The sequence below is a fragment of the Saccopteryx leptura genome, chromosome 1, assembly GCF_036850995.1.
Source record: "Saccopteryx leptura isolate mSacLep1 chromosome 1, mSacLep1_pri_phased_curated, whole genome shotgun sequence".
NCBI classification, from domain to species: Eukaryota; Metazoa; Chordata; class Mammalia; order Chiroptera; family Emballonuridae; genus Saccopteryx; species Saccopteryx leptura.
The window spans coordinates 197,919,375-197,933,512 of record NC_089503.1 but is presented as its reverse complement, the minus strand read 5'-3'; the positions used below and the strand labels follow the sequence as shown (position 1 = coordinate 197,933,512).

The 14,138-nt window shown below is 43.0% G+C and overlaps 1 protein-coding gene across 3 annotated transcripts in view; it reads left to right on the top strand.

Moving 5' to 3' along the window:
- The window catches only part of PDE5A (phosphodiesterase 5A), a 104,832-nt gene that overhangs the window by 38,904 nt on the left and 51,790 nt on the right, over window positions 1-14,138 (top strand). For all 3 annotated transcript variants that reach the window (XM_066384430.1, XM_066384449.1, XM_066384439.1), the window contains exons 4-5: window positions 1,538-1,609; window positions 3,284-3,373. In XM_066384430.1, the coding sequence (XP_066240527.1) occupies window positions 1,538-1,609; window positions 3,284-3,373 (162 nt within the window). The remainder of the gene's footprint in view (window positions 1-1,537; window positions 1,610-3,283; window positions 3,374-14,138) is intronic.

Below are 14,138 nucleotides of genomic sequence, written 5' to 3'. Positions count from 1 at the left end.
AAACCACTAATGAAAGACAAAGAAGGACACATCATCATTTCCGGGAAGCCTTCTCTTTCCCCGTGTCTGGTGTCCCCTCTGTGCTCTCAGCGCTCAGTGGGCACCTGCATCCTAACACTGATTGTGGATCACCCTTTCTCGGTTCTGAGCTCCTTAGGACACAGTAGCACCTCGGTGTCCACTGAGGGAATGCAGGACCCCTAACCAGGGCCTGCTGGTACCACGGCATATCAGGCTGGTGGCCCTCCGGGGACTCCCGCCATTCCAGACATTTTCAGCTTTTGGCGAAACGCTGTGTAAGCACATTGTCACGAGATGGTAGCATCTAGAAATCTGTTCGCATCTTCAAGAGCCAAAGAGAGTTGAACGAAGGACCATGAAAAGGCACAGGATCGGACAGTCCTACTTCTCAGTATATATACATGTATTCATGTCCCTTCTCTCTGTCACGGGCCGGGAGGAATGGTGTCGGGAAGAGCAGAAAACTGCATCCGACAAGAACGTGTCGCCCCCTCACTGTCCTGCTTCCCTAGAGGGGAACTCCTGTCCTTTTCTTACAGTTGAGGGACTAGAGCGAGCTGAGTAAAAAAAGGGTGACCCCTCCCCCCCCACACACACACTGAGGACTTTATACTCCCAGAGTGTCACTGGTCAGGGGAGACTGAACAGCAGGAGGAAGAAGGAGTCCAGTGAATAAGTGGTCAAGGGGAAGAACGGACTGAGTCATGGGTTCTTCCGTGACGGGAGAGGTGACTTTGAAGTGGGAACTGCACTGGTTAGTAAGACGCACCGTGAGGGAAGGGGAGAGAAGGTTCCTGCTCAGTCTTTTGTGGAAACGTAAGACTTATTCCCAGCGTGCAGTGTACTCTTCTTGGGATACAGTTTATCTTTCAAACGTCTGCTGGTCCGTTGGAGGTTAAAGCTCAAGCTGTTACTGCCGTTTTGATTTTTTTTTTCAATAAAACCTCTTCCCCCCAAAATGAGTCTGTTGAAGATGAAATCATTTCCAAGGTCAGAAACTTCAAAAGGGGGTGGACTGTGTTCTTCCACTGGGAATTATTTCCACCCTAATCCTGCATTTTAATTTCTGTGCTTGGCCACTGGGTCCTGTTTTATTCTTAGTCAAAGAACATGTAGCCTGTTTGACATATTTAACCATAATAAAAAAAGATCTTCATTTTGTCATAGAGTTTATTTGAATATGATTTTAAAAAATTGGGTTTTTCTATTGAAAAAACATGAAAAATATTCACTTGACATGTCGTTGCTGATCATTTCTGTCCCACTGCAAGGTGAAATCCCAGAATCAAATACAGTTTGGCCCCCAAGGAGTTAGAAACGTCCAAACCCTCATTAGGAAGAAAGACTGCGGTAAAGGCTGTGGAACTTGTTCCACTGCCGAGAGGTTCTGTTTCGGTTTTGTAGCTTATCGCTGTTTTTAAAAACAATGTAGAAATTCTTCTGTAAACACATTTGGGTGAATTTGTACCAATAATTTTGCTCAGAGAAATGACCACTTTTCTCTCCTTTGTACCAGGTCGTTGGTGTAGCCCAGGCCATCAACAAGAAATCAGGAAATGGCGGGACATTCACTGAAAAAGATGAAAAGGTACCGAAACTTGTGTCTCGTGTGATGTCTGTTCAGGAAGGTGCTTTCTCTTTAGAGTCTGCAGACCTCCAGAATTAGCTGTTGCTGAAATCATTGATCACAAAGAAACATCAGGGTTTACAGTGATTTGAGATGGTCCAAAGTATCTTTGCTACGTCGGGTAGACACAGTTCTGACCCAACTCTGGAGAATCTGTGGTGTGTATTCAGTCAGCAGACCCCCGTTCCCTCCTCTCTGTGTGGCCACGCCTTCTCCAGGGACGTGTGTGTGTGTGTGTGTGTGTGTGTGTGTGTGTGTGTGTGTGTGTGTTTTATGCATGCACATGTTGGAGCCACACAGAGGATACCATGGACATTTAACTCGTCGCTGCTAGTAAGAAATTCCACCTTGAGTAAAACCTTCTAAAGCAGAGCTCCAAGGTGAGCGCTCCAGGTCAGCTAAGCATGGGAACTGCCTTCCCGGTGAAGCCAGTTTCAGTGTTTTATACACCTTGCACACCGACGGTGGGGCGCCCAGGTGTGCAGTCGGGGCTGGACGGTGTGAGGTCAGCTTCAGAAAGAGCACACTCAGCACTGCTTCATTCCCCTTCCCGTTCAGCTCCGAAGGCGCGCCTGCCAGGCACCACATCCACCTGTTTCCGCTGTAGGACAGAAGCCCTTAAGCCTGTTTACAGCTGCATTCTGACGTAGGGTCTGCTTACAGTTATGTACAATCTGCTTACAGCTACATAGGGTCTGCTTAAAGACTAATGATATGTACGCCAGGGGACCCACGAAGTCTTCCTATTCAAACCCACTGCTCTTTCTGTCACTCCCCTGAAAATCAGTAGGAGCTTTTGAGAGACACTCAGACCAGATGGTGATGTCTGTCTCCATGCTGCAGGCTGTGCTGGCCCTTGGGTTGGTCTCCATTGTCTTAATTGCTTCAGAACATAGCAGGTACCTTTAAAAATCAGTGTAATAGACATCAACTCTCCTGTTAATGACACCTGAGGATATTTAGTGGGGAACATGGCTCTAGGTTGGCTTTATAAGCCATTCCTTTCTAACAGTCTGTTAGTGTAAACCCCTTTCATCTCTCGGCAAAAATAAACCCATGATTGTGGATAAAGTAAGCTATGTAAAGATTTATTTTAATCAACAATCAACATAACTCTGAGCATATATATGCATAATGTATATAGTGTAATGAGGATGATAGATACCTGTTAAAAAAACAACATAGTTCAACTAATATTTGCAACTCTCAATAAGCAGGTGAGCTTTATCTGCCCCAGTAATAAGTTAAAAGCTATTTCTGTCTGCTCTGCATAGATCCAAGTCTTAAAGTCCTTCAGAGACAACAGCAGATTTTGTACAGAGCGAATGTCAACTTCAAATGATATGAGGAGACCCGGGTCTTCGTCCCATCCATTTGTCCTTGTCATACGTTTATGCCGAGTGAATGACACAGGAGACTGTGGTGACAGGTGTCATCCACTTAGGGGTGCTATGTAGCTCACATGGGCTCTGTCACTGGCTCCTAATTTTATGCAGAATAAACATCTACACTTTGGGCTTTCTAATATTTATTTAAACTGTGAATAATTTCGGATGTCTGCTGTGTCTCAGGCAGCATGTCCCAGGACAGTGTGACTGACAGTTCTCATTTGGTGTTGTCTTGCCTGTTTTTTAGGACTTTGCTGCTTACTTGGCGTTCTGTGGCATTGTTCTTCATAATGCCCAACTCTATGAGACTTCACTGCTGGAGAACAAGAGAAATCAGGCAAGTCTGATGACCTGAGAAAGAGAGAATACAGGAGCTCTTCTTAAAAATGTTGCTAAATTTTTATCCAGTCGATGTGTATGACTTTTTATCCAATATATGTATGTGTATGATTGAAAATCCAAATAGTAGAGATCCAGTTTCTTGAATACTTTGGCTGATTCTTCCAATAGTTATTTCCATTTCCTATTGTCCGTGCTTTCTCACTGAGACAGTATTCACTAACCTAACAGGTGAGGATTTATTTGGATTACACCACCCTGAGTTTGCATGTGCCATTATGTCAATGTCTTGAGTTATTAGATGGGTTGCATTTGAACATTAAATAAGGCTTCCAGGTCTTGCTCTGTCAGCTAGAGAAGCCTCATCTCTCCATGCCAATCTTCATAAAATGCGGGCCTCAGCATCTCTCTTTCCCAACCACAACTCCTTACCTCTGTCTTTCCATCCGGACTCTGTCTTTTATGTTGCCCACATGGACAACATATATATTGTCTGCAGCCATGATGAATTTTTTTTACCTTTGGTCTAGGTTAATTTTTAAATTGTAACTTCAAATAAGGTGTTTATAAGTACTGTGACTGTGTAAATGCTTTTTTTTTTTTAATAAATTTTTATTTTAATGGGGTGACATCAATAAATCAGGGTACATACATTCAAAGAAAACATTTCCAGGTTATCTTGTCATTTAGTTCTGTTGCATACCCATCACCCGAAAAGAGATCATCCTCCGCCACCCTCCATCCAGTTCTCTCTGTACCCTTCCCCCTCCCCCTCTCCCTCCTTCCCTCCCCCCACCCCCCATAGCCACCACACTCCTGTCCATGCCTCCTAGTCTCGCTTTTATGTCCCCCCAATGTATGGAATCCTGCAGTTCCTGTTTTTTTGTGATTCGCTTATTTCACCCCGCACAATGTTACCAAGAGTCCACCATTCTACTATAAGTGATCCGATGTCACCATTTCTCCTAGCTGAATAATATACCATGGTGTATATGTGCCCCATCTTCTTCATCCAGTCCTCTATTTTTTTTTACAGTGATTAAAAGCCTTTAAGCAAACTCTTGGCCCATACAGCAAGAATCCCTAAAAGAGTAGTGTCCTTAACATGTTCCCCAAGTCCAAGATGGCCCCATCACCATGCCAAATCCCTGAAAAATGCAACCCAACCACAGTTCAGTCTGTTAGGAGCTGTCACAGGGAGCAGGAGTCCAGGAAAGTTCCCCACAGGAAAAGTCCGCATGGCACTGGAATTGTTGTCACCATTCTATACTTTGCAGCTCATGTCCAAGTCCCAATGACCGCTGCTTCTAGCTATAATGATTCAGGTAGACTGGAAAAAGCCATTTGCAGCATGCGTGGATATGGAGCTTCTGTTCTCCTCTGCCTGGAGAGATGAGACCAGGTTGCTTTTCCCTGGAGCTCTGTGACTGTGGCCTGGTAAAGAGAACCTTGGGATACACTAAGCTGGGTGGCAAAGGTAAATTCATAATACAAGTTGGCAAAAGGAGGAAAGAGAGCTCTAAATTAGGAGTAGGTCCCAGCCTGAAATATGAGTGGGGCATTGAGGTAGGAGGGATAAAGGAAACACTATATATTAAGCAAAGCAGCAGAAAATAGGACTATCAACACCCACAACAGAGATCTTTGAGGGAAGAATAAAAAACCTGACTATTCAGGCAAAATATAGTTAAGTGGCCCTTGTGTGAATGAGATCAGTTTACCTGCTTCTTGGAAGAAATACCCTAGGCTCGTCCACAGTATCGTAGATGGGACCCACGGCCCTGGGCACCTTCAGCCTTCAGTGGCAAACCCCAGCTTTCTGCGCAAGGTTAGGTCATAGGTGGCTGGAGCAGGGCTGGAAGAGACTGAACCCTCCCTTAGAGGAGCGAGGGGGAAGCCCACCTTCCAGTGTCCCTGTTTCCTCACAGCAGAGGCGTGTAAGCCTGGCAGGCTTTAGCTCAATGACCTTCCTTTCCACTATTGAAGCAGGACCCAGATGGCATCCTATGAGACCCCTTTGGGGTGTTGGAGCCTTTAAGGGTGTATCCTAAAAGCTGGTAGTTCCCCTGATCTCTATTGGGCTTTTTCTGCCTCTAGGTATCTTAAAAGCCATTCTCAGAAGATCTCGCTGAGGGGTTTGAGGATCCCCATCTGCCTATATAAGTCTTTTCCATATATCTGGAGCTATTTGGAAAAAAGACAGAACAGTGTTATTAGCTAGATCTAATAAAGAAGGTAGTAGTTTGCAGGCAAAAAAGATTTGGTGTCTCCTGTTCAAAAGAAATGTAAAAAATTTTTTTTTTTTTAAGTAAAAAGCATGATATGGTAGACCCGTCGGAGTCATTGGCCTGGTGTGCAGGATTCCCGGGTTCGATTCCTGGCCAGAACACACAGGAGAAGCGCCCATCTACCTCTCCACTCCTCCCCCTCTCCTTCCTCTTCGTCTCTCTCCTCCCGCCCACAGCCAAGGCTCCACTGGAGCAAATCCACCCTGGGCACTAAGGATGGCCCCATGACCTCTGCCCCAGTCACTAGAATGGCTCCGGTCCTAACAGAGCAACATCCCAGATGGGCAGAGCATTCCCCCCAGTAGGCATGCCAGGTGGATCCCAGTCAGGCGCATGCAGGAGTCTGTCTGACTGCCTCCCCATCCCCATCCTCAGAAATATACAAAAAAAATAAATAGCCCTGGCCGGTTGGCTCAGCGGTAGAGTGTCGGCCTAGCGTGCGGAGGACCCAGATTCGATTCCCGGCCAGGGCACATAGGAGAAGCGCCCATTTGCTTCTCCACCCCTCCGCCGCGCTTTCCTCTCTGTCTCTCTCTTCCCCTCCTGCAGCAGAGGCTCCATTGGAGCAAAGATGGCCCGGGCGCTGGGCATGGCTCTGTGGCCTCTGCCTCAGGCGCTAGAGTGGCTCTGGTCGCAATATGGCGACGCCCAGGATGGGCAGAGCATTGCCCCCTGGGGGGCAGAGCACCGCCCCTGGGGGGCGTGCCGGGTGGATCCCGGTCGGGCGCATGCGGGAGTCTGTCTGACTGTCTCTCCCTGTTTCCAGCTTCAGAAAAATGAAAAAAAATAAATAAATAAAAATAAATAAATAAATAAATAAATAAATAAATAAAAGAAAAAATACTCAAAAAAAAAAAAAGGGGGGGGGGCATTCCCTTGTGCTTAAGCTCCAGGGAGCATGGAGTGAGCTTGAGTATGTCCTATGAAACATGGAGCTCTATGTTGACGTATAAGTCTTTGAAGAAGGAGGAACTGCTGAAATAGTTTATCAGCTTTTGTCCCTAAGACAGCAGTCTTTATAGTGGGAACACCATATGTAAATATTTGCTGTCTGTCTATAGATTAAGTGGGGAATATGGCAAATGCTGAAAAGCCATGATCTTTGTGCCCCTCCCCTCCCCCAACACCCTCCCTCTCCTCCCCCCACCCTGTAACCCCAACACTGTTGTTCATGTCACTGAGTCTCATCTTTATGTCCCACCTATGTATGGAAACGTATAGTTCTTAGTTTTTTCTGATTTACTTCTTTCACTCAGTATAATGTTATCAAGGCCCATCCATGTTGTTGTAAAAGATCCTATGTCATCATTTCTTATGGCTGAGTAGTATTCCATAGTATATATATACCAAAGCTTTTTAATCCACTCGTCCTCTGATGGACACTTGGGCTGTTTCCAAATCTTTGCTATTGTGAACAATGCTGCCATAAACATGGGGGTGCATTTCTTCTTTTCAAACAGTGCTATGGTGTTCTTGGGGTATATTCCTAACAGTGGTATAGCTGGGTCAAAAGGCAGTTCGATTTTTAATTTCTTGAGGAATCTCCATACTGTTTTCCACAGTGGCTGCACCAGTCTGCATTCCCACCAGCAGTGCAGGAGGGTTCCCTTTTCTCCACATCCTCGCCAGCACTTATTCTGTGTTGTTTTGTTGATGAGCGCCATTCTGACTGGTGTGAGGTGATATCTCATTGTGGTTTTAATTTGCATTTCTCTAATCATTAGTGATGTTGAACATTTTTTTCATATGCCTATTGGCCATCTGTGTGTCCTCTTTGGAGAAGTGTCTATTCATTTCTTTTGCCCATTTTTGGATTGGATTGTTTGTCTTCCTGGTATTAAGTTTTACAAGTTCTTTATAAATTTTGGTTATTAACCCCTTATCAGACGCTATGTCAAATATATTCTCCCATTGTGTAGTTTGTCTTTTTATTCTGTTCTTATTGTCTTTAGCTGTGCAGAAGCTTTTTAGTTTGATAAAGTCCCATTTGTTTATCCTGTCTTTTATTTCACTTGCCTGTGGAGACAAATCAGCAAATATATTGCTGCGAGAGATGTCAGAGAGCTTACTGCCTATGTTTTCTTCTAAGATGCTTATGGTTTCACGGCTTACATTCAAGTCTTTTATCCATTTTGAGTTTATTTTTGTGAGTGGTGTAAGTTGGTGGTCTACTTTCATTTTTTTGCAGGTAGCTGTCCAGTTTTCCCAACACCATTTGTTGAAGAGGCTGTCTTTACTCCATTGTATTGTCTTACCTCCTTTGTCAAATATCAGTTGTCCATAGAGCTGTGGGTTTATTTCTGGGTTCTCTGTTCTGTTCCATTGAGCTATATGCCTGTTCTTATGCCAGTACCATGCTGTTTTGAGTACAATGGCCTTATAATATAACTTGATATCTGGAAGTGTGATACCTCCCGCTTTTTTCTTCCTTTTCAGGATTGCTGAGGCTATTCGTGTTCTTTTTTGGTTCCATATAAATTTTTGGAATATGTGTTCTATGTCTTTGAAGTAAGTCATTGGTATTTTCATTGGTATTGCATTGAATTTATAAATTGCTTTGGGTAATATAGACATTTTAATGATGTTTATTCTTCCTAACCATGAGTACGGTATATGCCTCCACTTATTCGTATCTTCCCTGATTTCTTTTATCAATGTTTTATAATTTTCCGAGTACAAGTCTTTAATCTCCTTGGTTAGATTTATTCCTAAGTACTTTATTTTTTTGGTTGCAATGGTAAAGGGGATTGATTCCGTGATTTCTCTTTCTGACAGTTCATTATTAGTGTATAAAAATGCCTCTGATTTCTGAGTATTGATTTTATATCCTGCCACCTTGCCAAATTCTTTTATCAGGTCTAGTAGTTTTTTTGACTGAGACTTTAGGGTTTTCTATATACAATATCATGTCATCTGCAAATAATGATAGTTTTACTTCTTCTTTTCCAATTTGGATGCCTTTTATTTCTTTTTCTTGTCTGATTGCTGTGGCGAGGACTTCCAGAACTATGTTGAATAAGAGTGGTGAAAGGGGGCACCCCTGCCTTGTTCCTGATCTTAAGGGGATTGCTTTTAATTTTTGCCCATTGAGTATGATGTTGGCTGTGGGTTTGTCATAGATGGCCTTTATCATGTTGAGGTATGTTCCCTGTATTCCCACTTTGCTGAGAGTTTTGATCATGAATGGGTGCTGGACTTTATCAAATGCTTTTTCTGCATCTATTGAAATTATCATGTGGTTTTTCTCCTTTCTTTTGTTTATGTGATGAATCACGTTGATTGATTGCGAATGTTGTACCAGCCTTGCCTCCCAAGAATAAATCCAACTTGATCATGGTGTATGATTTTTTCCATATATTGCTGGATCCAGTTTGCTAATATTTTATTGAGGATTTTTGCATCTAAGTTCATCAGGCCTATAATTTTCTTTTTTTGTGTTGTCTTTGCCTGGTTTTGGAATCAGAATTATGCTCGCCTCATAAAAGGAGTTTGGAAGTCTTCCTTCTTCTTGAATTTTTTGAAATAGCTTGAGAAGGATAGGAGTTAGTTCTTCTTTGAATATTTGGTAGAATTCACTTGTGAAGCCATCAGGCCCAGGACTTTTCTTTTTTGGGAGTTTTTTGATAGCTGTTTCAATCTCATTTGTTGTAATTGGTCTGTTTAGGTTTTCTGATTCTTCCAGATTGATTTTTGGAAGATTATATGATTCAAGGAATTTGTCCATTTCATCCAGGTTGTCTAGTGTTTTGGCGTACAGTTCTTCATAGTATTTTCTTACAATATTTTGTATTTCTGTTGTGTCAGTTGTTATTTCTCCACTCTCGTTTCTAATTTTATTTATTTGAGTCCTCTCTCTTTTTTTCTTGGTGAGTCTTGTTAAAGGTTCATCAATCTTGTTTACCTTTTCAAAGAACCAGCTCCTGGTTTCATTGATCCTCTGTATTGTTTCTTTAGCCTCTATGTCATTTATTTCTGCTCTGATCTTTATTATTTCCTTCCTTCTACTAGCTCTGGGCTTTACTTGCTGTTCTTTTTCTAGTTCTTTTAGATGCAGGGTTAAGTTGTTTATTTGAGCTTTTTCTAGCTTCTTGAGGTATGCCTGTAATGCTATAAACTTCCCTCTCAGGACTGCTTTTGCTGTGTCCCATAAATTTTGAGTTGATGTATGCTCATTATCGTTTGTTTCTAGGAATTTTTTAATTTCTTCTTTGATCTCCTTGTTAACCCATTCGTTGTTTAATAACGTACTATTTAGTTTCCAAGTGTTTGAATGTTTTTCAATTTTTCTATTGTGGTTGATTTCTAGTTTAATGCCATTGTGATCAGAGAAAGTGTTCGATATGATTTCAATCTTCTTAAATTTGTTGAGCCCGCTTTTGTGCCCTAACATGTGGTCTATTCTAGAGAATGTACCATGAGCGCTTGAAAAGAATGTATATTCTGCTGTTTTAGGGTGAAAAGTTCTGAAGATATCTATTAAAACGAGTTGATCTAGTATGTCCTTTAAGTCTGCTGTTTCTTTGTTAATTTTCTTTCTTGAGGATCTATCTAATGATGTTAATGGGGTATTGAAATCTCCTACTATTATAGTATTGCTGTTGATCTCGCCCTTTAAGTCTGTCAAAGTCTGCTTTATATATTTAGGTGCTCCTGTATTAGGTGCGTAGATATTTATAATGGTTATATCTTCCTTTTGGATTGCTCCCTTTATCATTATGTAGTGACCTTCTTTATCTCTAACTATGGTCTTTGTTCTAAAGTCCATTTTGTCTGATATAAGTATTGCTACCCCAGCTCTTTTTTCATTTCCATTTGCGTGAAATATTTTTTTCCATCCTTTTATCTTCAGTCTGTGTGCATCTTTTGATTTAAGGTGTGTCTCTTGTAGCCAGCATATGCATGGGTCCTGTTTTCTTATCCATGCAGCTACCCTGTGTCTCTTGATCGGATCATTTAATCCATTAACATTTAAGGTTATTACTGATATGTAATTGTTTATTGCCATTTTTTTTTTCTTTAATACTGTTTTTCTCTTTTGCTATATTCTTTTTTTCCTTTGATCTGTTTACAACAGGTCCCTTAGCATTTCTTGCAGCCTTGGTTTGGTTGCAGTGAAATCCTTGAGTTTTTTTTTGTCTGTAAAGCTTTTTATTTCTCCTTCAATTTTAAATGATAGCCTTGCTGGATAAAGTAGTCTTGGTTGTAGGTTCTTGTTCTGCATTACTTTGAATATTTCTTGCCATTCCCTTCTGGCCTCAAGTGTTTCTGTTGAGAAGTCAGAAGTCATCCTTATGGGGGCTCCTTTGTAGGTGATAGTCTTTTTTTCTCTAGCAGCTTTTAATATTTTCTCTTTATCATTTAGCTTTGGTAATTTAATTATGATGTGTCTTGGTGTTGGTTTCTTTGGGTTTCTCCTTAATGGAGTTCTCTGTGCTTCCTGAACATGTGAAATGTTTTCCTGCCTTAATTGGGGGAAGTTTTCCGCTATAATATGTTTGAACAAAGTCTCTATCCCTTGTTCTTTCTCTTCTTCTTCAGGAACCCCTATGATGCGGATGTTATTTCTCTTCATGTTGTCACAGAGCTCTCTTAGAGTTTCCTCAGACTTTTTGAGTCTCTTTTCTTTTTTCTGCTCTGCTTCCGTGCCTTTATTTATTGTGTCCTCTAACTCACTGATTCGATTCTCTGCTTCATCCATCCTGCTTTTAATTCCTTCCATTGTATTCTTTATTTCAGATATTGTATTTGTCATTTCTGTCTGATTCTTTTTTATTATTTCAATGTCCTTTTTTATATTTGTTATCTCTTTATTTAGGTTTTCGTAATGGCCATCTATGGTGGTTCTAATATCTTTGAGCATCCTAACAATCGTTATTTTAAACTCTACATCTGGTAATTTGGTTATATCTGATTTACTTAGGTCCTTTTCTGGGGATTTCTCTTGGTTTATTTGTGTTGTATTTCTCTGCCTCCGCATTTTCTCTTCACAGGAGTGGCTGTGATCATGTGCTTGGGTGCACAAGGGTTGGTGGCCTTGGCCCTTGCCCCGCCCCTGTGTGTGACGTTATGCTCAGTCCTGAGGGCACTGGCGAGCACCTTTGTTCAGCTGTGGGTCTCCGCCTGTTTCCGAGCTTTCGCCCTGCCTTTGCAGGATGATCCCACTCAAGGAACAGCTGCTAGCCTTGGCTCTACTGTCGGGCAGGGCTGCATGCTCAAGCTCAGCTCTGTAGCGGAACTCCGCCTCTTCTGGGTTTTTGGCTCCACCCCCATGGGAGGAGCCGGCTACCAAGTCAGACTGCAAGCCTGGGTTGCACGGGCGGGGCAGGGATGTGCTCCTCTACCCTTGCTCCGCGGCTGGTTTCTACCCTTTCCAGGTTTCCCGCCCTTCTCCCGGAGGCTGGATTACAGGCTGCCGGCAGCTGAGCTTGGCCGCTTTTGCACGCCCCCTTCTCCCTAGCCGGGCAAGATTGAGCTCACACCTGAGCCCACTGGTGGCCAGCCGGCTTCCGCCCCTGCCAGCAGAACCGCGCTTTTGTCTCCCGCTGCCGCCCGCTCTCCGGTGCGCCCTCAGCCGCGTGGATGGGGGCGTTGCAGCTCGGACCCTAAGACTCACTACTGTAGACCCGAAAGCTCCCTCCTTCTATGCTACTCTGCTCTGAATGCTGCGGGGGAGCTTGTTTGGCTGCTCTCCTGCTTCCCTTTGCTGGTATTGCTGTTTCCGGGGGAAATATTCACTTCAGCTTTGGGGAGTGACTCGTCCCAGGGGTTAGGGTGGCTATCTCCCAAAATGTTTCTCCCTATGCCTCCTAGATTGCACTCTCTTCCTGTTACTGTGGTTCTCTCCCCTCTCCTTCCGTCCCCAGGAGCCCCGGGTTAGTGTTTGTGAGAGAGATGTTCTGCGCGGTCCCTTTAAGAAGGATCCTGGGTCTGAGAAACCAGACTCTCTCTCAAATAGTATCCTGACTTGTTTCCAGCTAAATACTGTCCTTACGCTTCTTCTGGGCTCTGGGGCTGCAGGCTGGGGCTTTGTTCCTGGGGCTCAGGACCTTTTCCCCTCTGCTAAACTCACTTCCCGCCATGCGAGCCTCTCCCTGCTACCGTTCGCTCCGAGAAGCTGGGCAGCCCTCTCCGCATTTCCGCTTTTCCTACCAGTCTCTGTGTGGCTTCTTCAGCATTCCTTGGTTGAAGAGTCCTTTTAGTTTAGTCCAAAGTTGGTTTTTCCAGCTGATAGTTCATAAAATTAGTTTTTAATCCACTTTGGTTCTGGGAGGTAGATGCTGGTACGTCCGCCTACTCCAGCGCCATCTTGTCTCCCCAGGAAGGCCTGTAAATGCTTTTGATCATTGGTTTTTCTGGATATTTCTGAATTCCATTCTTTTGTCCTTGAACTGATTGCTCTGCTATAATTGAATGCTGTTTGGTTACCACCCACCCTCCACCCCTGCCGCAAGACTCTCTATTATTTAGCCATTATGTTGAGTTTTTTTCCTTGGAGATCTCCAAATTGATGTTCTCTATCTTTCCTCTTCCAAGCCTTAGGCTATTTTACCCCATGGCTGCAGCACAGGACTCTACATAGAACTTTCCTTCACGGCATTTTTAGAAGGGTTCCTCTGCTGTCCACTGGGTCCCATAACTCCTCTTCCGTTCACACCCTTGTTTTATTGCAGCACATTCTCAACTCCTTGAGAAAGGGCAGTGGTGAGGCAAGTTTTCCAAGTCCCTGCTTGGATGAAAATGTCTATTGTACCATCCTGTCAGTTTGGCTGGGTATAAAATTCTCAAGTTAAAAAGTCAGTTTCTCACATTTTAAAGGTAATGCTTTGTCTTCTAACTGGCATCCATGTTGTTCTGTTTCTTGACTCTTTGTAGGTTTTTTTTATGTCTGTAAGCTTTTTGGATTATTTCTTTATCTTTGCTTTGGCAATTTAATTGCACACTATGACCCCCTCCTTTTTTTTTTTCATTCATCATGCTGATACCGGGTCAGCCCTTTAAGTTTAGAGACTTCTGCCTTTTCAGTTTTATGATTCTTTTTCATTATTTCTTTAATAACTTATATTTTCTGCTTTTTCTTTTTTGAACTTGTTAATAAAATACTGGACCTTCCATTACTTTCAACGGCAGCACAGTGGTATGAACAGACCAACTGTGCTGCCGTTGAAAGATACGAGCTGCATCTCGGTCTGCATTTTTGTTTGAGATCCAAGAGAAATTCTGAGATACGAGTCGTGATTCGGGAAGCTGCCGCTAACTTGTGCGTTGGTGCATGGGTCCAGTATCAGCAGTTTGATATACAAGTTGACTGACTTACGAGCTCAATTACAGAACAAATTAAATTTATATCTCAAGGTACCACTGTATCTCCCTAACTGTTTCCAAGCTCCATTCTTCTCATCCGTTCATCCAGTCCTATTTTTATGAACACTACTGTGACCTTGTCACTTCCTTCTGTAGTCCGTCACTGTCCAGACA